This window comes from Colossoma macropomum, unplaced genomic scaffold (genome assembly GCF_904425465.1).
Source record: "Colossoma macropomum unplaced genomic scaffold, Colossoma_macropomum, whole genome shotgun sequence".
Classification (NCBI taxonomy): Eukaryota; Metazoa; Chordata; class Actinopteri; order Characiformes; family Serrasalmidae; genus Colossoma; species Colossoma macropomum.
In genome coordinates, this window is record NW_023494798.1 from 25,968,037 (window position 1) to 25,992,880 (window position 24,844).

The 24,844-nt window shown below is 40.4% G+C and overlaps 1 protein-coding gene across 7 annotated transcripts in view; it reads left to right on the forward strand.

Moving 5' to 3' along the window:
* LOC118817771 (ryanodine receptor 1-like) overlaps positions 1–24,844 on the forward strand; it is a 125,265-nt gene that overhangs the window by 42,161 nt on the left and 58,260 nt on the right. For all 7 annotated transcript variants that reach the window (XM_036584685.1, XM_036584688.1, XM_036584687.1 and 4 more), the window contains exons 24-51: positions 7–166; positions 260–407; positions 646–851; positions 1,270–1,444; positions 1,655–1,863; positions 2,074–2,426; positions 3,701–3,830; positions 3,956–4,116; positions 4,422–4,584; positions 5,361–5,447; positions 5,669–5,895; positions 7,035–7,479; positions 9,184–9,735; positions 10,190–10,390; positions 11,594–11,705; positions 11,829–11,972; positions 12,193–12,466; positions 13,392–13,509; positions 13,734–13,866; positions 14,021–14,115; positions 14,232–14,367; positions 15,602–15,785; positions 15,898–16,009; positions 16,126–16,246; positions 17,566–17,735; positions 18,003–18,223; positions 18,334–18,424; positions 18,527–18,667. In XM_036584685.1, coding sequence (XP_036440578.1) covers positions 7–166; positions 260–407; positions 646–851; positions 1,270–1,444; positions 1,655–1,863; positions 2,074–2,426; positions 3,701–3,830; positions 3,956–4,116; positions 4,422–4,584; positions 5,361–5,447; positions 5,669–5,895; positions 7,035–7,479; positions 9,184–9,735; positions 10,190–10,390; positions 11,594–11,705; positions 11,829–11,972; positions 12,193–12,466; positions 13,392–13,509; positions 13,734–13,866; positions 14,021–14,115; positions 14,232–14,367; positions 15,602–15,785; positions 15,898–16,009; positions 16,126–16,246; positions 17,566–17,735; positions 18,003–18,223; positions 18,334–18,424; positions 18,527–18,667 — 5,269 coding nt within the window. The remainder of the gene's footprint in view (positions 1–6; positions 167–259; positions 408–645; positions 852–1,269; positions 1,445–1,654; positions 1,864–2,073; positions 2,427–3,700; positions 3,831–3,955; positions 4,117–4,421; positions 4,585–5,360; positions 5,448–5,668; positions 5,896–7,034; positions 7,480–9,183; positions 9,736–10,189; positions 10,391–11,593; positions 11,706–11,828; positions 11,973–12,192; positions 12,467–13,391; positions 13,510–13,733; positions 13,867–14,020; positions 14,116–14,231; positions 14,368–15,601; positions 15,786–15,897; positions 16,010–16,125; positions 16,247–17,565; positions 17,736–18,002; positions 18,224–18,333; positions 18,425–18,526; positions 18,668–24,844) is intronic.

The window sequence follows — 24,844 nt, forward strand, 5'->3', positions numbered from 1 at the left end:
TCTCAGGTATGTGATGACCAGCGGGTACAAACCTGCCCCTCTGGACCTCAGCCATGTCAAACTCACACCTAATCAGAATCAGCTGGTGGAGAAGCTAGCGGAGAATGGTCACAACGTGTGGGCACGAGACCGAGTGAAGCAAGGTTGGACCTACAGCATTGTTCAGGTATTTACACATGAGACTCACCGGGATTCAGACTTTTCAACTGCCGCTGTTAAGACAAATGCAGAGAACTAATACCATTTTCGTGTTCTTTAGGACATCATGAATAAGCGCAACCCTCGTCTGGTACCGTACAACTTGCTGGACGAGAGAACCAAGAAAACCAATAGAGACAGCGTGAACAATGCCGTACGCACCCTCATTGGCTATGGATACAACATCGAGCCCCCAGACCAGGAGAGCAGTGAGTCTTTGCTCCACAGAACTTTGTGTGGTCCACTTCTTTCATACTAGCATTTCAGTGCTGATTTTGACAACAGATAATGTTCATAGTCACAGTGAAGCTGTCATTATCAGTACTATGACTAGTATCTTATAGGGAGTAATATCATCGGCACTCCAGTCTCCAGTCTATGTGCTCTTGTTTTCCCTACCCTTATGCTGTTGCCCACTCCACCTTTCCCTGCTTTTCTCATTCCCAGGTGGTCATGCGGTGGGCAACGCACGTAGAGATAAAGTACGCATCTTCAGGGCTGAGAAGCAGTATGCTGTGACCTCAGGAAAGTGGTACTTTGAATTTGAAGCAGTGACCACAGGAGAGATGAGGGTCGGCTGGGCTCGGCCGAACGTGCGTGCAGGAACTGATCTGGGTGCTGATGAGCTGGCTTACGTCTTTAATGGAAACAGGGTGTGTTTTGTGGAATTGCTCTAGAATTGCTGCCTGTAGAATATATTGTACGCAAAGTAGAAGCTTTTCTTGAGTTTTTAAATCACATAGGATGAGTATATTTCAATTAATGTTATTACATTAATTATAATGCTGTAGTTACATGTAAAAATTAAGGCCTCCATGTTTCTAGTGCTAGTGGTATTTATATTTTCTAGAAATATTTGAAAGAAATTACATGAAGATTACAGACTTGGGAATTTAGAGCTAAGAAGCACTCTAGAAGTAAGAAAACACACTAAGATTTGTATTTTGTATAAGCACTTCTTTAAGATTCATATTAGAAATCTTTTAAAGCTGACATTGAAATGACATTCAACTGTTGAGTAATGATAAACCAAATGGTGACATTTGCTCTGTCTGGTTACTCTCCTTCCAGGCTCAGCGCTGGCATATTGGAAACGAGCCGTTTGGACGGCAGTGGCAGTCTGGAGACGTGGTGGGCTGCATGATTGACCTGGTGGAGATGAACATCATGTTTACTCTGAATGGGGAGATGCTGATTAGTGACTCTGGGTCAGAAATGGCCTTCAAAAACATTGAGATTGGAGACGGTGAGTGAGAGAATCCCTGCAGACTGACTGGTCTTCAGATTAGTCTTATAAAAAAAATGTGTGCTGGGTAGGTGAATTATTTTGACCTTAACAGGCCTTTAAAGTGTCGAGCTTGAGGTAAAAGTTTTATTTTTTATAAAATAGGTTAGTGCTTGGGGTTTTTCAGTTTTATTCATTTCTTTATCTCTTTCCTTATTCTTTGTCCACCAGGTTTCATCCCTGTGTGTGCACTGGGCCTGTCTCAGGTAGGCCGCATTAACTTAGGCCAGAATGTTAGCAGCTTGCGCTACTTTGCCATCTGTGGGCTGCAGGAGGGCTTTGAGCCCTTTGCAATCAACATGAAAAGGGACATCACCATGTGGTTCAGCAAGAGTCTGCCCCAGTTTGTCCCTGTGCCCACTGATCACAATCACATTGAGGTACTTCATTCTGACCTGTACAGATGCCACTAAGTCATATTTATAGTCCCTACAGTAATGTATTACATAACATATACATAGATTTATACGTAATCCATTGCCTTACAGAATAATCTTAATTGTGATCTGAATGCATTTTTATATGCTGCTACATTTAATTATTAAAGTGGCTCACATGTTTGTTTACTGATATCTCCTCTGCTTGTTCAGGTGTCTCGTGTGGACGGTACGGTGGACAGTGCCCCCTGTCTGAAACTCACCCACAAGACATTTGGATCCCAGAATGCCAACACTGACATGTTGTTCCTAAGATTGAGCATGCCCATTGAGTTCTATGAGACATTTAAAGTGCCCGCAGGCACCACCCCTCTCACCCGCGCCCTCACAATCCCGGAAGACGAGGTGCTGGAGGTGGATCCGGACTCAGATTACGAGGTGCTGAAGAAGTCAGCCAGCCGGAAGGAGCAGGAGGAGAAAGAGAAGGAGCCATCGGTGGCCAAAGATATCCCCGGCTTCAAAGAGAATGACAAAGACACTGCCTCTGAGAAAGGAAAAAAGAAAGGGTGAGAACAGAGGAGAGTCGTAATATGCCATGAACTCAGAATGCTTTACAGTGGATTCTGTAAGTGGTTCAGCAGTGAGACAGTTTTTGTTGTTTCTTTCCTGCATTTCATCACATTGGATTTGCAATAACAATTTACATTTTTTGACAAAGTTAAAGCTGTGCTTTGTAAGTTTTCATTAAAAATGAAAGAACTAGCATTACTGAGTCAGAAGGAAAAAACACACTAAAATATATTGTTTTTGGACTATATCATACATCTTTGCATGTTAAGATTACAGGCAAAGGCTCAAAGGAGGACTGTCTTGATGTTTAGGTCTCAAAAATAAAATAAGCAATATACAGATGAAGATATGATGACAGATTATTTACTTACATCCTCGGAAGACACATCCTTCAACAAGTTTTGACCGAGTTCTGTATGAATACACTTTCACCATGCTCGCAATCATCAAATTCGTTTGCTCGGGGAAGGGGACCTTAGAAAACTGATTTTAGAAAATGTTCTTTCGCGTGTTGCATGCAATTACACATGCCCACCAGCGAGGGGTCCAAATCCCCAAAGCTTACATAGTTTGGCTTTAAATTTTCAAGAAAATATTTCAATATTAAATTCTCAGGAAATATTTCAATATTTCATCAAAATGAGTCACAATTCGTAGACAAGAGGGTTTTTACCCCTACTTGACAGAAACTAAAGAATGTGACCTAAACATGCACTGGTTGTATGCTGAAGCCACTGTCAACATGGTTTAAAATGTTTAAAATTTTGTTTTAATAGTAAAGATATGCCACAGGAAAAGAGAAAAACACTTACTGTTATATTCAATTATATTCAAGAAATGTATGTAAAAATATGCTAAACTTAGTCCCACCAAAATCAAACTGAATAGAAGAAAATGAGAGAAAACATTCATTTAAAATATGTCTTGACAAAAAAGACTAACAGCAGTCTTTCTCTGCCAGTTCCTCGTGATTTATCATGAAAACTATACATAATAGTCATGAAAATGAGTAGCCAGGGGCTTTAATAACGAAGTTGTGCCTGTGCTTATTTGCATGTTTTCAGCAGATAACCCACTAAACTGGCCGCTCCCATAGGCGCAAAGTGTCAGTAGACTGTTGGTCATTATCCCCTTTTTAGTAAATCTGCCTCTATGTCTCTGTCAAATTACTTACAGACTACTCTGTGAAATCATTATGTGGCTAAAATTTATATAACTGTAATAGTTCATCAAAACTCATGATTTCTGATTGCTTTGCATCCCTTTTCAGTTTCCTGTTTAAGGCTAAGAAGGCAGCATTGACCACACCTCCCCCTCCTCCTCCTGTTGTGCCCCGCTTGGTGGAGGATGTGGTGCCAGATGACCGTGACGACCCAGAGATCATCCTCAACACCACTACTGTGAGCCCCTTAGACTAAGACACACTTGGTTACACTACCTTAGATCTTCAGGTCTTCTAGTGATCTAATTTAGTATGCTTAAACCTATTACACATATTAATCTGTCTCTCTTTATTTGCCTTCAGTATTATTACTCAGTGCGGATCTTCGCTGGTCAGGAACCTGGTGGGGTTTGGGTGGGCTGGGTCACCCCTGACTACCACCAGTATGATCTCAACTTTGATCTCTTCAAAGTGCGCACCGTCACAGTGACTGTGGGAGATGACAAGGGCAACATTCACGACAGGTGACGAGTCTTTACACTGTAAAATGACCTTTAACTACAAGTTCATTGCTCTGCCAAATTCAGAGATATTGATCTGAATGTAATAATAATACTTCCTTTGCACTGAATAAACACTAATTGCATAATCACTGCAAATGTTTGAGGACGTCATGTAACTATAATGCCAGGCCATAAACATCCCAGATCTTACACAGGATTCAACCGGTGACTCAACAAACACTGATATTTCTGTCCAATTAGTATGGATTTTTACTTATTCATTGCTTATGAATATGTACATCCTGATGTTCTGCTTTACTGTTCAGCATAAAGAGGAGCAACTGCTACATGGTGTGGGGAGGGGACTTGATCAGTGGTTCACAACAACGCTTCAGCCAGGAGGATTTGGTGGTTGGCTGTCTGGTTGACTTGGCAACCGGTCTCATGACTTTCACAGCCAATGGGAAGGAAATCAACACCTTTTACCAGGTGAGACTGAGCCGTCTGTTAAAACCTGGTGGCACAGGTGTTTAAAAATGAAGAGTGTGTGTGTGTGTGTGTGTGTGTGTGTGTGTGTGTGGGAATGTATATGTCTCTGTGATGAACTGGCAACCTGTCCAGGGTGACAAGGCTCCAGCACCCCCTATGAACCAGGAGAAGACCAGTGGCTTAGAAAACATGTGTATTGTAAAAAGAAAACAAAACAAAATATGCCATAACTTTTGCACTTATTATTTATTATTTTTACAATGTGTTAAAATCGGTAAGCAAACAGTAATTCTTCAATGAGTGTGCAAAAGTTTGTTCTCTGAGAACTTTTCACTTGGAAAATCAACAGAAAATGCAATTCGCAGTGAAATGCAGTGATTCTTGAGGTGTTTAAAAGCTCCAGTAGCAACACACACTAACACCCCACCACCACATCAGTGTTACTGCAGTGCTGAGAATGACCCGAATAATGAATGGTGGTGGTCCTGTGGGGGTCTATGTAAAAAGGGGGTCTAGAACTATGTAAAAAGGGGCTAACAAAGAATGCAGATAAACAGATGAACTACAGTCTGTAACTGCAGAAATACAAACTGCTCTTATATGGTAAGTGGAGCTGATAAAATGGTCAAAGAGTGTAGATACAAGGTATATATATATACTGTATGACATGCAAGCTAGATTTATCCCTTTTGTTGTGTGCAACATTGGGCATCATTTAAAATGGATTTAAATCATGTTGTCTGCTGACACACTGTGGTGGATGTTTTTCCTTTCAGGTGGAGCCCAACACCAAGCTTTTCCCTGCCGTGTTTGTGCAGCCCTTCAGTCAGAACATGTTGCAGTTTGAGCTGGGCAAGCTAAAGGTCAGTCCTCTCCCTTGCCTTGCTTTCACTTCAGTTCTGTAATATCTCTGTTTTTTTTCCCATTATACTCTTAACTTTTTTTTTCTTTTTCCTCTCATACCCCTGCTACTATCACAATATAATCCACTGACCCCATGCACACCTGAATTTTAATTAAGGTTTCATTCAGTGAAAATCTCTTTTTCCTCATCTCCTGCTCTTAATCTCCCTCTGTCCTTTAGAACATCATGCCTCTCTCAGCAGCCATGTTCCGTAGTGAGAGAAAGAACCCAGTTCCACAGTGTCCCCCTCGTCTGGACATGGACATGCTCACTCCGGTAATCTGGAGCCGCATGCCCAATCACTTCCTGAAGCCGGAGGTGGGCAAAGTGAGTGAGAGGCATGGCTGGATGGTAGAGTGCACTGAGCCACTCACCATGATGGCTCTGCATATCCCCGAGGAAAACAGGTTAGCAACAAAAAGACAGACTTACCATCTTAAATTTTGACTCTGATCCATGATAGTGACATACTATTATTTTACTTTTCAGTTTCAGCAATATATTAGTGAGATATTTGATAGACAGTATCATATATGTTTGAGTGAACTGCATGGTAATGCTATAACAAAACCAACAATGGCTCCTCTTCTATTTTTACTACCGAAAGAAAAAGAAAACTGATAAAATGAAGTTTGACTTTCATTCATCCTCAAATACGAAACGGTAATCTACAAGATTTTTCATGATGGCCTGATTAGAAAGAGAAAGAAAATGAAATATCTTGAAAAAACCTCTCACAAGGCATCACAGTTTCTGTCCTTTTGAGTGGCATTTAGAAAGCTGAATTAGCCCACTTTACACAGAAAAAATGTTGCTTTGAATTTACTTGATTCAAATGCGTACATCAGTTCCAACATTACATCAGCCCAATTTGTGCCAAAAGTAAGTAAAATGAACAGTATTTATGTTGATGTAATGTCAAACCAGTGTCCAGCTATGATGTTTTGATCCTGGCTATCTAGAGTAATTTGAGGAAGTTACACAGACACTGTCGTGTGTGACTCAGCCAGTCTAATTTCTTTACGAATTACATTATCATGCCTCCTTGAGTTAAACTAATCCAACTCAAATAAGGCATTGGACTTCAGTGTATGCAATTTCCTGGGTGCTTCATATTGTTTTGAAAGAACAGTTTACAACATAAAAATGAAATAAACAGTAGTTGGTATTATCTTTATTAATCTGTCACCATAATACTATTATATACTTGCAAAATATTGTGGTAGTGACTTGCCGAGCACAAATCTTAGCCCTAAGCCTGACTCAAAATCATTCCATCAGTTTTTGATAAAATTTGACTGATATTAAAGCAAATTTGACTTTTTAGCCCACAAAAATGTTTAACTCCTTAACCTGCAGGGTTATTATTCAGTTACTATCATATCTTATTTGGTAACTACTATAAATTTAGTGTAAATAAAGAGAGTGAAGAACTGAATTGTGAGTCTATAAACAGGGTTGACTTATTTTCATGCTCCCTTATGTGTTTCTAGCGTTATTTCATGAATTTGTCCTTATGTATATATGTGCTTTCCCTCATGTACAGGTGTATTGACATCCTGGAGTTATCGGAGCATCATGACTGGCTGAAGTTCCACTACCACACGCTGATGCTTTACTGCGCTGTGTGTGCGCTGGGTAACAACCGCGTAGCTCATGCGCTCTGCAGCCATGTGGACGAATCACAGCTTTTCTATGCCATTGAGAACACCTACCTGCCTGGCCCACTGCGCAGTGGCTACTACGACCTGCTCATCAGCATCCATCTGGAGTCTGCCAAGCGCAACCGCCTGGGAACCAACCGCGAATTCATTGTGCCCATGACGGAGGACACGCTCAGCATCACTCTGTACCCTGATGCTGAGAAGGCCCAGGACCTGCCTGGTGTGGGCCTCACCACCTGCCTGAGGCCCAAGCTCCACTTCTCTCCCATCAACTTTGTGGGCACTGACCCCGACCTGTACACTCTCAGCCCTATCTTCCCTCTGCAGGTATGGTACTCGGCAAAAAGAGGGTGCTTAATCTGTTTGTTTTATTGATAAACATTCTTTTTCTCTTTCTTTAAAGTGATAGTTCAACAAAAAATCTAACATACACAATTCATCTCTGAAATCCACATGTAGTCAATCAGCGAAGACATTAGCTTTTTTAGTTCAAAGCTGGGGCTACATGGCTAACATTGCTAACAAACATTGGAAGTCAGCAGTCACCCAAATCTTTTCTGTAAATAGATCCCTTAAACATCTCTCAAATCGCTCAAACCACATCTAGGTCTTCATTAAGGTCATGCAGACTTGTTCATGCAGAGTTATGTGGTGTCCATATGCCTGCCTGACGTGCGTGCATGCAGTGAAGAGTCAGAGTTCATCACAATACCTGTATGTCCTGTAAAATGGATGCCTGCTGCATTTAGCAACACAATGAAGTGTTGTTCATTTTCATAGCTCACAGTCATGCTGTTTTCTAAAATGCACTGACAAGTCTGAGTTTGAGCAGGTTGAGAGATTTAGGATATGTATTTAAAAAAGACTTGGGAGTCAATTGGGAGTTAACTACTCGTGTTTGTTAGGGTTAGCCTTGTAGCTCCAGTGCTAAAATATAGAAGCAAGCATTTTTCAGCTAAATAACTACGTTTGGGATACGTAGAAAGTTGTGTACGTTAGATTTTTAACCAAACCATTCCTTTTTGTTTGCTGAAGAAATTTGCCCTTTTTTTCCACTGAAGCTATAAGGCTTATGTAGCTAACTGCTATATAGCTGCCCCCGTAAGTGTTATTATTGATTAATGTAAGCATCTAGGAGCAACAACAGCTCAGCCACAAAGTGGTAGACCTCACTACTGTGGATCACTGTGTAGTGCGGAAAAACTCCTATCCTCTTTTCTTCACTCACTAAAAGTACCAAACTGCCTCTAGAAGCAACATCAGCACATGGACTTTGCATCAGGAGCTTTATGAAATGAGTTTCCATTTGTGAGCAGCTGCACACAAGCCTAAGATCACTATGCACAACGCCATGAACGGTGTAAAGTGTGACGCTAGTGGACTACATGTGATGAATCACGTTTCCCTATCTGGAAGTCTAATGGCTGGCTCTGGGTTTGCCAGATACCAGAAGAGCACTGATTACTGTAATGCATAGTGGTGACAGTGAAGTTTGGTGGAGGAGGGGTAATGGGCTGGGGCAGGTTTTCAGAGTTTGGGCTAGGCCTCCTCCCGTGATGGATAATGTTAGTGCTACAGCATGGTTTGATGTGTTTGGTGTGGAGGAGCTCCAGTGGCCTGAATACCTTTGTGGCCTTTTGTCCAACATCACCAACAGATGCTCTTCTGCCTGAACAGACACAAATTTCCACAGGCATACTCCAAAATCTTGTGTAAATTGTTCCCAGAAGAGTGGAGGCTGTCACAGCTGCAAAAAGAGGGCCAAGTCCATATTAATACCCATAGTTTTGGAATTGGATGTCCAAAAGCTTCTATAGGTGTGATGGTCAGGTGTTCACATACTTTTGGCCATATAGTGTATCTTTAAAATCAACAGAAGTACATTATATGCAAATTTCCTCAAAGCGTCCACCTTTAAGCCTGAATTTCATCCATTTTGTTAAAGTGTGAGAAGAAAAAAAGTCAAAATGATTTATCTTAATGCTACATTCCACCATTTAGCCCTTGCTAATGCCTGCTCTGTCTGTGTAGGAACTGAAGACCAAGTCTCTGAGCATGCTGACCGAGGCTGTCATGGATGGCAGTCAGGCCATGCGTGACCCAGTAGGGGGCAGTGTTGAATTCCACTTCGTCCCCATCCTCAAACTCATCAGCACTCTCCTCATCATGGGCATCTTCAATGACGAAGACGTCAAACACATTCTGAAGATGATTGACCCCAACGTGTTCGGAGATGCCAAAGAGGAAGAGGGAGGAGAAGAGGGGGAAGAAGAGACTGCTCCCAAGGAGAAGGGAGAGGAAGCAAAGGAGGAAGAGGAGGCCGCAGAGGGAGAGCTGGTGGATGAAGGCGTGGGAGAGGAAGAGGAGGATGAAGAGCTTAAAGCCCTCAAGAAGGAGGAAGGAGAAGAGGGAGGAGAGACGGAGAAAGCAGAGGAGGAGCAGGGAGGAGAAAAGGTGGATGGGGAGAAAGCAGAGGAGGAGAAGGAGGCAGAGGAAGGAGGAGGCGAGGGACAGGAGGAAGCGGACGAAGCACCAGAGGAAGGACTGCTGCAAATGAAACTGCCAGAGTCGGTCAAACTGCAGGTGAGATACACTCCCACCCATTTTAACGCTCAGACATCACAGTTGATGCCAGTGATAGCAAATTTCACATTACTTATTTCTAACACATAACTTACTGAAACAAGCTAAGAAATTCTGCAGGAAAAGGCAAAAACGTTAGTCTTAGTTAACGTGACAAGATTTTATCCTAATTCCTTTTGGACCGTTTCTATTAGGTAATTCATTATGAGATGTTCACACAATGCTTGCTGTGCTGTAATGGTGCAGAAAAATAAGAAATGGATGCAGCTTTTAATATGACAGTGATAAAATCTAGTTCAGTATCTAACGTGGACTATAGAACTATGTAACTATCCAAAAAAAAAACCAATGGCAGTAACTCAGAAATTCACTCTCTTACATATTACACTTATATCTTTCTAATATATACTTCCCTCCCTCTCTCTCCCTCTACCTCCCTTTCTCTCTCTTTCAGATGTGTACCCTGCTGCAGTTTTTCTGTGACTGTGAGCTCAGGCATCGAGTGGAGGCTATTGTTGCCTTTTCTGATACATTTGTGCAGTACATCCAGTCTAACCAGCGTGAGCGCTACAATGACCTTATGAGAGCCTTCACCATGACGGCCGCCGAGACGGCCCGCAGGACCCGCGAGTTCCGCTCTCCTCCTCAAGAGCAGGTAAAGCACACACATCATCCTCACACCACATATAAAGTTGTGTGTCATTCTGTAGTCAGTGTCATGGAACTCCAGGTCTTAGCAGTTTTTCTCCATGGAGGAAATGAATGGCATTTTACGAAATCACTGCAACCTGTGTTAAACTAAACGGTTCTGAACCAGATATGTTTTGACCAGTGGCAGCTGGTGGTCAAGTTTGGGTATTAAGCACTATGGCAGAAAATATGGGAAGGCTATAAGAGGGCATGAAAGTTATAGCATCATTAAAGTCATTATTTATTCTGTTATTATTATTATTATTATTGTTGTTATTATCATTATTATTATTGAATAGTTGACTAGATTTAAATTGAAAATTTCAGAGCTGACATACTTCTGACAATTGGTAAAATGAATGTAAGCCAGTTTAAAGCAAAAAAAAAAATGTGGAAACTGTGTTAACATTAATGAAACCAGGGAACCTAGATGTTAACCAAGCAAGTTTTCATATCAGACGAGGGGGCTTTGAGTGATGGAGATGAACTAACGCTAAAGCTAACACTAGAGCTATCTGGTGCGCCATTATGCTAAGAAGAATACATTTTATATGTGTCTTTAATCAAATCTCAGTTACATCAGTGCAAAGGATGGCACGCATTTGAGTGTATTTGTTTTGCATCAAGCTACTTTTTAATGGCTAAGTTATTAAAAACGAACTTAATTAGCTTCCTAATGATCTTAATGTTGTTTTGTTATGTTATTTATCATTAGAGATCAAATTAAAATGAGCAAATACTAGATAAAGTTTAGCTTACCTTAAAAATGGTTTGTTCTAGAGACATTGAGCTGTGATATTATTTTGCAACATCAGCTACTCAAACTATTGGCTGCTACCACTAAAGCAACTATTTGACAAACCTTGCTGGTACTCTGGGGTATTTTGGTGAGGTTGCCAGTCTTCTGATGCCAATGTCAGTGCACAGCAGTGTTAGCTTGCATGTATCAGCACTTTAACCAACTCTTAATTCAAAGTATCTTTCTTGGTTTGAAAAGTAAGTTTTACTTGAATAATGATTTGACAGTTGTCACTTCCAAACTGCTCTTAAAATCACAAACCAAACACATTTCAAAAAGCTAGGTGCTGCTAAACATTTCACAAGCACTGTGTATCTACCTTATTGATGCACTGCATGCATCAGTTTATTTCTGTTTGAGAGACTCTAGGTTATCATGCTGACTAACTTTAAGCACGGTCCTGATGATGAGGAGTGTCCAGTGCCTGAAGAGATGCGAGAATTTCTCCAGCTGTTCCACAGTGACATCCTGAACCACTGCGGTCAGTCACAAACGCTTTGCAGACAAATGCTACCCTATAATCGCTGCAGCAAGTCACCACATTTTTTGTATTCATGCGTCACCATCTGAAAGGTGATGGTTATCTAATGTCTGTTTATCTCAGGCGTGCATGTGGAAGAGGAAGAGGAGGAGGAAGAGGTGGATACCTCACTGAGAGGAAGACTGCTCAAGCTGGTGGAGAAAGTTAAGAACCTCCGCAAGAAGCAAGAAGAAGAGGAGCCTGAACCTGAAGAAGAGCCCAAGCCTAGTGAGTGTCAGGTTTTAGGAAGTACAGGAAGCTTGGCAAGAGAATGTATTATTAAATCATGTGTAGAATTATTACTAATGACTCTATGAAACTCTATGAAAATATTTTAAGCGATGTATTTTAAAATGTGTATTTTTAAAGTTTTCAAGATAAATGAAAGTAAGAAGGTATCAACCTATAAAATCTTATCATCTAATTTCTAAAATCTTCTACCTCTCAGGTACTCTCCAGGAGTTGATCTCTCATACAATGATTCACTGGGCCCAGGAGTCTTTCATCCAGAACCCAGAGCTGGTGCGCATGATGTTCAGCCTGTTGCACCGACAGTATGACTCTCTGGGCGAGTTGATCCGGGCACTGCCCAAGGCCTATGCCATCAACGCTGTGTCCGTGCAGGACACAATGGACCTGCTGGAGTGCCTGGGCCAGATTCGCTCACTGCTAATTGTTCAGATGGGCCCAGAAGAGGAGAGACTCATGATTCAAAGCATTGGGTTAGTTCTACCTGTCCTGCAGTCTTGAAGATATCACCACCAAACTCCATGTTTGGTCTGATTCTGGGAAGTTTGCTTTGATACAGTTTTATGGTTGGACATCTAGTATTCGCATAGCAGCTGTTCAAACTCAGTTTTTTTTTGAGTGATGAGTGATGGAATGCTCAAAAAAGAGTTGTGCAAAAGTTTGTACATGTTTCCTATGTCTCTCTAAAACAAGTACACTAGCAAACACCTAGGATACTACAACAACTACTTAGCAATGCCTTAGCAACCACCCGGAACACCATAGCAACCACCTTTCAACACTTTAGCAACCACGTAGCAACACGCAAGCAACCACATAGAATAACGTAAGAACTGCTTCACAAAACCTTTGCAACCATATAACATACAGCTGACTAGTCATACCATACACGTCACCTAAAACACTATAGCAGTGCCCTAGCAACCACCCTAGACACCTTAGCAGCCACTTAGCAACACCCTAGCAATGATCTAAAATACCCTAGCAACTACCTAGCCATCTTCTGACAACCACCAAAAATACCATAGCAACCATCTAAACAACCTAACAATACAGTGGATTGCCCTAAGTGGATTGCTGCGTTTTTTCATGGGAACCATGGTCAATGACCAGTACTAGGCATTTGTGTAAATCCCGTCAGATAAAAGTGGTCGGGGAGGTGGGAGGGACTTATGGGAGGGACTTTTTTTTCTCAAGTTGCTTAAAAATTCTAGGGTTTGCAGTTTTTAAGCTTACTTTGGGTTATTGAACCTGAAAATATATGTATCGTTTCACCCCCAACCATTAGGGTATGAGTAATTATTAAATGCACTGTCTAAGCCTTTGCAATTCTGATTCATCCCACGATTCTTGTCAAATGTATCAAGAGTAATTGAGGTGCAATATTTTGTCCCTCAGGAACATCATGAATAATAAGGTGTTCTACCAGCACCCCAATCTGATGAGAGCACTGGGTATGCATGAGACTGTTATGGAGGTCATGGTCAACGTGTTAGGAGGTGGAGGAGACTCAAAGGTATTAATCTGCTAATGTTTGTTCGTTGAGACAATTATAAAATGCAAAGAGTCAAAGAGTTTTTGTCAGCTTTATTTTTATCTGCACTTTGTGAAGTCACTCTCCTTTAGTAAATGTGTGGATGAAATTTGTGCTGACAGACGTTTCATTTTATTTTAAAACACATCTGCATATCACCTCTACATACCTCTGTTAACTTGCTGTGTGCCCTGCTTTCTCTGAAGGAGATCCGATTCCCCCAAATGGTGACAAACTGCTGTCGCTTCCTGTGTTACTTCTGTCGTATCAGTCGTCAGAACCAGCGCTCCATGTTCGACCATCTGTCCTACTTGCTGCAGAACAGTGGCATTGGCCTGGGTGAGACTCCTCACAAATCACACTGTCTGAATGCCTCTTCTGTCATAAATATAAATGCTGCACACATAAATTTGACAATAGATATTTTTTATTTATGGGTGGTGAGTCAGAGTGGCTTGCCTGCTGTGAAGCTGAAATATTGCTGTTTATTCAGGAATGCGTGGGTCTACACCACTGGATGTAGCTGCAGCCTCCTGTATCGACAACAATGAGTTGGCCTTAGCTCTGCAGGAGCAAGACCTTGAGATGGTAATACACGCTTTCAAATTAGCTCACCTTTTTTTCTTGTTTCACATTATCTTGTTTGGCATAAATATGTGGATATTGAATTGATTTGTTCATTTTCTCATCATCTTATCCAATAGGTGGTGACATACCTTGCTGGCTGCGGTCTGCAGATGTGTCCCATTCTGCTTTCTAAGGGCTATCCTGATATCGGATGGAATCCTTGTGGAGGAGAGCGATATCTGGACTTCCTCCGCTTTGCAGTATTCGTTAATGGTAAGAATTTGTTACACTAAATGTCTGTCAACAACTACTTCAGTGCATTCATAAACAATGGTCTCATTTCAGCTGGGAAATCAAATAGTAAACTCTACATTACCCCGTAAAATGTGTGATTCAAATGGTGTTAAACTGTTTTGGAGTAATCAAGGTCTATATGGTCCATTACCCACACTTTTTAGCACACTGAACCAGCAGAAATAAAGTGTTGCAGCAGGCTTAGTGACAATAACGTCCTTTTCAATGGGTTGTAAATAATAATAATAATAATAATAATAATAATAAAATCGTTAAGTAACAGAGGGAACTATGGCAGAAAGAGTACCTAATTTTGCTTTTAGTCATGTATCTAGGAAACACCTCAGAAACAATATGTAATGTTTTTAGGCTAAATTCTAAATGTTTGCAGACTTAAAATGAGATGTTTGATAAAGTTGCTAGATTTCATTGCTAGAAAAACTGTAAATTATTAAAATAGTTTTCCTCTGATTAGTTGTACTGCCAAGTACAGTCTTGCTAATAGCTACTTACATGAAAATTGCAACCACATTTTTGTGCACTGTGAGGATAAGCAACATCACAGTGTCACTGATGCAAAGCACTGATTAAGAAGCATCCAAAGCTATTTGACTGCTAATGGCACCCCCTTGTGGAGAATCTGCAGCCTGCAAAATGTGAGTGTATTCCAGGTGCTTCAGTCAGGTGTAAAACAGTCCTCTGAACAGCCTTTTCTGGAGAAATGTGTATATATTTTCTTAATTTTAGTATAGGTCTACAAAAATGAATAAATATACATTTAATTCCTTAAGAAGCTCCTTAAGATGATGCAGATTTGTTGTGGCATTACTACTTCATACATTTTAGCACACAGTCTATGCACTTTGCACACAACACAGAGAGTGAGAATAGGCATCAGTAGAATAGGGCTGTTTCTGAGCTATGCACATATGCCGAATAGTTAATTACTCGCTTTCCACATGGGCAAGCAGGGTTCAAGCCCAGCGCAGAGGAGCCCTCGTTGAGCTTCCAACATTACATTCTCGCCAATCTCATTATGTTACTTTGGCACTGCGTGTGAGGTAATTTAACATTGCCCTTAACAATGTGTTTATTGCGGAAACCCATTATGATAGTGATCAAATATGATCTATGTTGCAGCACTGATAAATATTCAAAAAAGAGTGATTCATTTTTATGAATATGCAGTGAATAACTGGACATCCCCCTGCAGGTGAGAGCGTAGAGGAGAATGCTAACGTGGTGGTGCGTCTGCTGATTCGACGACCTGAATGCTTCGGCCCGGCTCTGAGAGGAGAGGGTGGGGCAGGTTTGCTGGCTGCCATGGAGGATGCCATTAAGATCTCAGAGGATCCAGCCAGGGATGGGCCTACACCTAAGAAAGACAGACGCTTCATGTACGACTGCACTGGCAGGAAAAACTTGTGCTATGTTGTATTGGAAATTAGCATAAACTTTGCCTTCTTTTGTTAATAAATCAACTGATTTTGTGCTGTGCTTGGCTAATAGGTTTGGTGGGGAGGAACAGCAGGAGGAGAACAGGGTGCACCTTGGAAATGCCATCATGTCGTTCTACTCTGCTCTAATTGATTTGCTGGGTCGTTGTGCCCCTGAGATGCACGTAAGTTCAGTATAATGTGCCAGTTCTACTTACTTTTAATGAATCCCAGAGAATGGTAACGATGAGTTTTCATGTAAAGACTGAAGCTTAATATTAGGCTTGGCTTCTGTCCACAGTTAATCCAGGCTGGTAAGGGTGAAGCTCTCAGAATCAGGGCTATTTTAAGATCTCTGGTGCCTATTGAAGACCTGGTTGGAGTCATCAGCCTGCCTGTGCAGATTCCAACGTTTGGCAAAGGTATGCTAAGAACGACACTTTCGTACCAGATGTACATACAAGCACAGGCACAGTGCAAAATGTGCCTTAATGTGACTGCAGTATGTTGCCATTAATAGGAAGTTTACTAACATGGCAGCTTATCACGCAATCCATGCGTAGCCCCACCTAGTAACTACTCGCTCATGAGGCTTAAAAGGAGTGACATAATGGAACCATCAACAAGCTCAAGACAGAAAATGAAAGTTCAGCGATGAAAAGAGAGCAATGTTAATAAATTAAATTCTTTCCCACTAAAAAAGACGGTAATTCTACTCTGGCTGTAAGCTAGAGCTCATATTGTGACTATATTTTGACATGTGTTGCGCTGAACCTTCTTAGACATATACATCTGATTCTGTTGTTTTGATGTTAGATATACTTTCAGTTAGATATTCCTTTTAGATATTCTTTCAAAGTCTGTTCCTCCGGCTAGCTGCTGTATCTGCTACTAGTGATAAAGAAAGTCTTTCAACAATACTCTTTTGATACCTTTAAAGTAGAGCTCTGCTACTTCTGCGAAATCCCGTAGAACCCATGATATCTTGCGGCACGGGACTATTTTTCAGCAGGCGGGTAACTAGCCCACTGCACGCGGGAGCGGACCAAAGCACACATAAAGAGAAATCCCGTAAATTAATGAAATTAAGTAGAACGATCACTAAATCATATATATAAACAATGTAAAATGATAACATCAAAACAGTTAAATGAATGAAGTCATTCTAATGAGTTGAGAAGCAATCGATCACGTGAACTGTTGTAGCTTACAGAGATGACAGAGCCTTCAGCCTGACAGCTGCCAAACCCAGCAAATCACCAAAAATAACCGTTCTGTGTATTAATTCCTGCCTTGTATTTACTGGGAACAAATAGCGTTTGCTGAAGTTACTTTACAGTGAACCTGATGACCATGGCTGCTGTGTTATTTCAGCAGAGGATAATGTATTCGTGAATAGACTGTGTCAGATATTGAATGGCAGTTTGCTTTGACGTACAGTTGCACAGGTGGGAGCGGGCCATAAAGCAAATTTATGCCTGGTTTTATAAACTGTTGAAAACAAAACCGGCTGCCGAGTGTTGCTCAAACGTCCGTAAACTGAGCATGGAAAACAAGATTGATTTGTGCCCAAACTGTCTCAGAAGGCTTAAGACATGAGACCCAGAAACATTTTAGTATAAGACATTGACTGAAAATTCTGTTTTAACTTCTCAATCTCAGATCGATTTTTCTACTTTTGGGTCTCTTTCTCATTCTTCTCTTGCTGTTTTGCCTTCTTTGATGTTCACTCTTACAACAGAGGGTCAGACTGTCGAACCTAAGATGTCTGCCAGTTTTGTGCCAGACCACAAAGCCTCCATGGTGTTATTCTTGGACAGAGTGTACGGCATTGATAACCAGGACTTCCTGCTGCATGTGTTGGAGGTGGGCTTCCTGCCGGACATGAGGGCTGCAGCCTCTCTAGACACGGTGAGCTATTATCTCAGTTTGGTTTAGATATCTTTTATGAAATAATATCAAAAGAAACAGTGCTGGATTCTATCTAGATTTGTCTATGTTTTTCTTGAATAAAGCAAAAACCATGTCTGGCAATAATTAGATTAGATCTCAGTTTCTTCTCTCTAGTCAGTACCATAGTATATCATAGGCATGTAGAAGTCATTATTAGTATTGCATGCCATTATTTCATGGGCTGAACAATAGTCTGAATCGGTTGCTGTGCTGTTTGGGCTGTAGGCGGCGTTCAGTACCACGGAGATGGCACTAGCTCTGAACCGTTATCTGTGTTCCGCTGTGCTGCCGCTGCTCACCAAGTGCGCCCCACTGTTTGCTGGCTCGGACCACCGTGCCATTATGATCGACTCCATGCTGCACACCATCTACAGGCTGTCACGTGGCCGTGCCCTCACCAAGGCCCAGAGGGATGTCATTGAGGACTGCCTCATGTCCCTAGTCAGGTCAGTCGACCTTTTCTTTCACCTTTGCTTTAGTCTGACTGTGTTTTATATTTACATTTTGGTATGTTCTAGTCTTTTACAGTTTGGGTTTTATGGATGTGTATTTTCAGGTATCTGCATCCATCAATGCTGCAGCATCTGCTGAGGAGACTCGTGTTTGATGTGCCAATCCTCAATGAGTATGCCAAGATGCCACTGAAAGTATGCACACTTGTTCATTTCTCATTTTTATGCTTCTCATGCTTCCATTCTTAAGTCGTGTTATCGGCTATAGCTGAGAGCTGAGCTGACTCTTTCTTTCAGCTGCTGACTAATCACTATGAGCGCTGCTGGAAGTACTACTGCCTGCCCAACGGTTGGGCTAACTTTGGCATCACATCAGAGGAGGAACTGCATCTGTCGCGCAAACTCTTCTGGGGAATCTTTGAGTCTCTGGCACACAAGGTGAGGATAATGAGCATAATGGACCACTGAGTGTGTTGATAGATGAAATAAGAACTTGCCTTTTTTTAAACTGAGGGGTTGACAGCTCATTTTTGCTAAACCTCTCCTCCATTAATATTTACTGGTAGGCTTTGATTTGAAATATTCACTGAATGATTCACTCTAAAACTGCAAAATAAAACATAAACTATAAATTATATGTTGCTGAAATGTCTTACTTAATGTTAAACCAAGTAAGGAAATACAAATGTATGGCACTGTTAGCTCAATGTTAACACACACACACACACACACACACATACTTGTCTAAGCGCATTTCGGGGACTACCAGCCCAATGCTACAATGTGGGGACTCGCATTTCTAAAGGCTTTAGGAGCAAATGAAAGACAGATTCATGTTTCAACTGGCGTTTTAAAGACGGCTGTCACTTCAAAATAACGAAAATACGTTAATAAAACAATGTGACATTTTCCTACATTCTGGGGACAATTTCCGGTATTCAAAGCATGTGGGGACCAGCAGATACACACACACAACTTTCTGGTATTTTGTACAATGTAGGTACTTGTGAACAATCTGGGGACAAAATGTTATGAACAGCTGAAATGCACCTATAAGGTATATTTGTAACAAAAGACAACTGATGTAGACACATGAATAACAGGTCTTTTAATTGTTTCTTTTTAAACCAGTTTTTTGCCGTTTGTGATACAGTATTTCTGCACAGATAATTAATGACTGCTTTTTAAATCTAAAGCAATCATAAGCAATACTAAATACTTAAGCTGCCAGTAAAAAAATAATAAGTATTTAAAAAAATGCTCAAAAAGATGTTTTGTCAAGAGAACTTTGGTAAAGACAGTGGTTCTATATAGAACTATGTTTCATGGTAAATGGTTATTCAGACTGTGTTGCATGTGGTTCTATAAAAGAACTTAAAAATGGTTCTGTATAGTACAAAAAGGGTTCTACAAGTGTGTTGATGTCAAGCTTGTAGCAGAACTCTATTTGGTGCTATACAGAACCATTTTAAAATGGTTCATTAATAGAACCATAAACAACACATTCTCCAAACTGAAAAACCATTTCACCATGTGACGAAACATTTAAGCATGCAGATGGCTCTTTGTGTTTTTACTAAAGAACCCTTGAAGAACCATTGTTTTCAAAGATTGACATCAAATAAAATATACAATGAAATAAAACCTTTTTTTTCTGTTGGAACAATCAATGAACGTAAAAAACAAAGACTGTGCAAACGACATTTGTTCTGGTTTACATTTTCCTTTTAAGTGCAGTGATTCTGTTCTTTACAAAGAACATCTCGGTCTTTCAGTGCAACAGGATCAGCTTTTATACAAGCCTCACTTTCTTTTTTTTCCTGGCACTGTGCAAGTTTTTAATGAACCTGTTCAGATGTTGTTTCAACTGCTTTCACTTCACCGGTCTCCCACTTCTTTCTCTTAACCATCTTTACACCTGAATAAATGCAGAACATTATTAGTCAAAACATACAATGTCTTTCAATGTCATAAAAGCTTGCCATCATGTTTATTTATCAGACAATACCTTTGGGAACTGATGTGGTCCAGCCAAGGTCTCCTGGGCTTGCTGTGTAGACGGTTCTAAGTCCGGTTCTGCTCCAGGATCTACATAAACCCAAACGAAACACACTCTTTTTGAAAATACTTTAAATAGCTAAGGACATGCCAAAATAATAATACTAATAATACTAATAATAATAATAAAAATAATACTATATAAATGCATTTCCTGATGAAAATGCAGAGTGATTGCTGAGATAAGTCCTAAGTGAATGCTAGAGTGTTGCTATGTCATTGATGTGGTCTTGCTATGTGGTTCTTAAGGTGCTGCTAGATGGTTGCAAACTACCACCTATACTGGGCAGCAGGGATATAGGACAATGTTGAAGGTGGATTATCACACAGGTGACAATGGCAATGACATCAGTTCAACTGTGCAGAAGAAGCCAATGGTAAACCACTTCTGTACTCTACCAAGAAAATCACATGGATAGGAACAACAAAATGTTTGGTATTATCTTGCACTCAACTTATTATTGGGGAAGAGCTGAGGATTCCTCTGAGTACACCTTGCTTGCATGACACAGCTAGGTCAAAGATTTTTGCTTTAGCTGATGAGCAAGAAAAGAGAATTCAAAGCTACAAGCGGAACTTGGAATGTCTGAAGCAGGAATCATGGCAAGCTGGAAAAGAAACACAGTCTACTAGTCAGGTAATGAACAACAAAGAAGAAATGGAGTGGCTTTTATTGTCAACAAGGATGTCAACAAGACCATTATTGGATGCAATTCTGTGAATGACTGACTGATGTCAATCCAATTTCATGCATAACCATTCAACATTCCATTCATCCAGGTTTACTCCCCAACAACAGATGCTAATGAAGAAGAAATGAAAAAGTTTTATGTTGAAGCTCAGGCTGAAATTGACAGGACCTGCAAATAAGTTATCCTGCTGGTGACTGGAATACCAAATATAAAATAAAGTAAGAAATAAAGATCAATCAACAACATCTTACCTGATGTATGCTAGATTATGGTTCCACGGCAAGCAAGTTAGACAAAGCTACATTGTGTCATCATACCTGTTCAACCTGTATGCTGAACATATAATGAGAGACGCAGGTGGAAGATATCAATAACCTTCAATATGCGGATGACACGACATTCACAGCAGAAAATCAGGAAGACCTAAAGGCCCTTATAAGAAAGGTTAAAGAACAGAGTGAAAAGATGGAACTTAAGACCAAGGTTAGGACAATAAGAAAGAGCACTAACTGTATCACTGATGGAGAAGATGTCAAAGAGATGGACAGCTTTTGCCAACTTTAACTGATTAACAACAAAGGATCCAGCAGTCAAACTGGAAAGATGTTCAAATGCAAAATCTGTCTCTCCACATAAGATCACACCTGTCCAGACTGGTCATCTCTGTGGCTCTTTATGAATATGAAAGCTGGTCAGTAAAAAAGGTGGGAAATACTGATGCATTTGAACTGCTGGCAAAGTCTTTTGAGGGAACGTTGGATGCCAAAGGAAACAAAACAATGGGCCCTTGACCAAATCAAGCCTCAACTTTCAAAGTCCAGATAATAAACTGACACTCTCTTTGGGATTTGGGAATATTCTGAGAAGACCACTGGAAAGACAATGATGCTTGGAAGAGTTGGGAGTGGAGCCCAAGCAAGAAGATACAATCCAGAACAATGAACGAGGCCATTATAAGCCTGAAGACCCGAACAGAAGACCAGGATATTCTGGAGAAACACCATCCATATGGTCTCCAGGGGTTGGAAACAATTTGACAGCACTTAACAATAATATAGGGGGCTAATATGTGCTAAGGATCTTACACCAAGCAGTCTCTTTTTCCTTATATCTATTAAACAGGAAAACATTTACTGATTTTTCATCCTGATTTTGAAAGTTACCATATTTTTAAAATGTGGTCAATGTGTTTTAAATGTGTTTCAAAGTGGTTACAGCATAACTGTGCCTCTATATAAAACAACTACTAATGAGTACATTTCCTGGCAAAAACTACACTATGAACACAAAAACCCACCCAAAACAACACCTTAACACGGTTATTGAAAAGTACAGGCTAAGGGACAGATACTGAACAAATACAACATCTTGCATCATTTCAGCTAGTTGGCCAAAGGCCAAATTTGACCTTTAGAGCAGGGGTATTTAATTAAATTCAATAAGGTCCAGTTACGAAATCAAGCAAAGGTCCAGAACATCATAATGTCTAACTTCCATTATGATTCAGTGCCATGTACTGTTCACTGAAGTAGCCTAGTAGGTATATCAACATCTTATGTAGTCTACAACTGAATGTCAAATCAAGTAAAGTACAATTCAGTAATATTTCAACATTTTATTGTCAGTTTTCTCTTTTTAGATCACGCCATGTGAAGTAATTTCCCTCTGACTCACTTTCTTCTCCAACTGCTTTGTCTTGCCTTGTCCCTCCCCTGTGTGGCTTCACTCCCTCGAGTCTCTGTGCTCATTGTAATGCACAGATCTGATTGGCTGAGTAGCGTCATGTGTGATATTTACAACGCCTGTGATTGGTCTGTGAGTTTTCTGGGCCGCTAAAACGGTACCATAATGACTAGAAATGATACGCCGATTAAATAGACCACCCAATAAAATTAAATAATTATCCAGATTTATGGGTCCAGTCAGTATGGAACAACGTCTGGGTCTGGACTCGGACCGCAGTCCACCTATTAGTGACCTCTACTTTAGGGTGATTATACAGATCTATGAAAACTGAAAACTGAAATTGTTAAGGTGGCTCTACCAAATGGCTTCAATGCAAGGTACACAGGAGATTTGTAATTTTAATTTGTGTTCATTTTTATATAGATCGGTGAGAAAAATTATTTAAATCCACTGAGACTGCAGGAGTGAGTGCTTTCTAATCTTTTGCCAACCTAGTAAATTACAGTGTACATTGTGGGGACTTACGTTTACCATGCAAAAAATATAAGAAAATTAGCAGTTTCATACCTCGTACAGAAAGTAGACTCATGCTGTGATGCTGGGTGTGATGGTGATCGTCTCCAGAGGTACCATCTGACTCCAGACGATTACTGGCTGCTTCCGTTCCATTTTTTGTCATCTGAAATAGACAAAACAATTACCAATAAGCCCAAAAGTAAAAGCAATGCTGACATACTACAACTAAGCTGAACGCTGTCAAGTTGTAGAAAGTATTTTTAGGCTAAACACACCAACCAAAAAAATATTTCTAGATTAAAATGATAATATTTTAAAGTAGATGCCTTGTGAGGACTTTGTGTAAAACCTTCACTTTTAAAGACAGTGTGGGGACTCAGTGGGGGAAGGGCACCGTCTAGTCATTGAAAATCTTTTGCCACCGTGGTAGATTACAGTGTACATTGTGGGGACTTGACGTTTACCATGCAAAAAATATAAGAATTAGCAGTTTCATACCTCGTTACAGAAAGTAACTCATGCTGTGAATGCTTGGGTGTGATGGTGATCATCTCCAGAGGTACCATCTGACTCCAGACGATTACTGGCTGCTTCCGTTCCATTTTTTGTCATCTGAAATAGACAAAACAATTACCATAAGCCCAAAAGTAAAAGCATGCTGACATACTACAACTAAGCTGAACGCTGTCAAGTTGTAGAAAGTATTTTTAGGCTAAACACACCAACCACAAAAAATATTTCTAGATTAAATGATAATATTTTAAAGTAGATGCCTTGTGAGGACTTTGTGTAAAACCTTCACTTTTAAGACATTGTGGGACTCAGTGGGGGAAGGGCACCGCTAGTCAATTGAAAATCTTTTGCCAACCGTGGTAGATTACAGTGTACATTGTGGGGACTTGACGTTTACCATACAAAATATAAGATAAATTAGCAGTTTCATACCTCGTTACAGAAAGTAGACTCATGCTGTGAATGCTGGGTGTGATGGTGATCGTCTCCAAGGTACCATCTGACTCCATACGATTACTGGCTGCTTCCGTTCCATTTTTTGTCATCTGAAATAGACAAACAATTACCAATAAGCCCAAAGTAAAGCAATGCTGACATACTACAACTAAGCTGAACGCTGTCAAGTTGTAGAAAGTATTTTTAGGCTAAACACACAACCAAAAAATATTTCTAGATTAAATGATAATATTTTAAAGTAGATGCCTTGTGAGGACTTTGTGTAAAACCTTCACTTTTAAAGACAGTGTGGGGACTCAGTGGGGGAAGGGCACCGCTAGTCAATTGAAAATCTTTTGCCAACCGTGGTAGATTACAGTGTACATTGTGGGGACTTGACGTTTACCATGCAAAAAATATAAGAAAATTAGCAGTTTCATACCTCGTTACAGAAAGTAGACTCATGCTGTGAATGCTGGGTGTGATGGTGATCGTCTCCAGAGGTACCATCTGACTCCAGACGATTACTGGCTGCTTCCGTTCCATTTTTTGTCATCTGAAATAGACAAAACAATTACCAATAAGCCCAAAAGTAAAAGCAATGCTGACATACTACAACTAAGCTGAACGCTGTCAAGTTGTAGAAAGTATTTTTAGGCTAAACACACCAACCAAAAAATATTTCTAGATTAAAATGATAATATTTTAGGGTAGA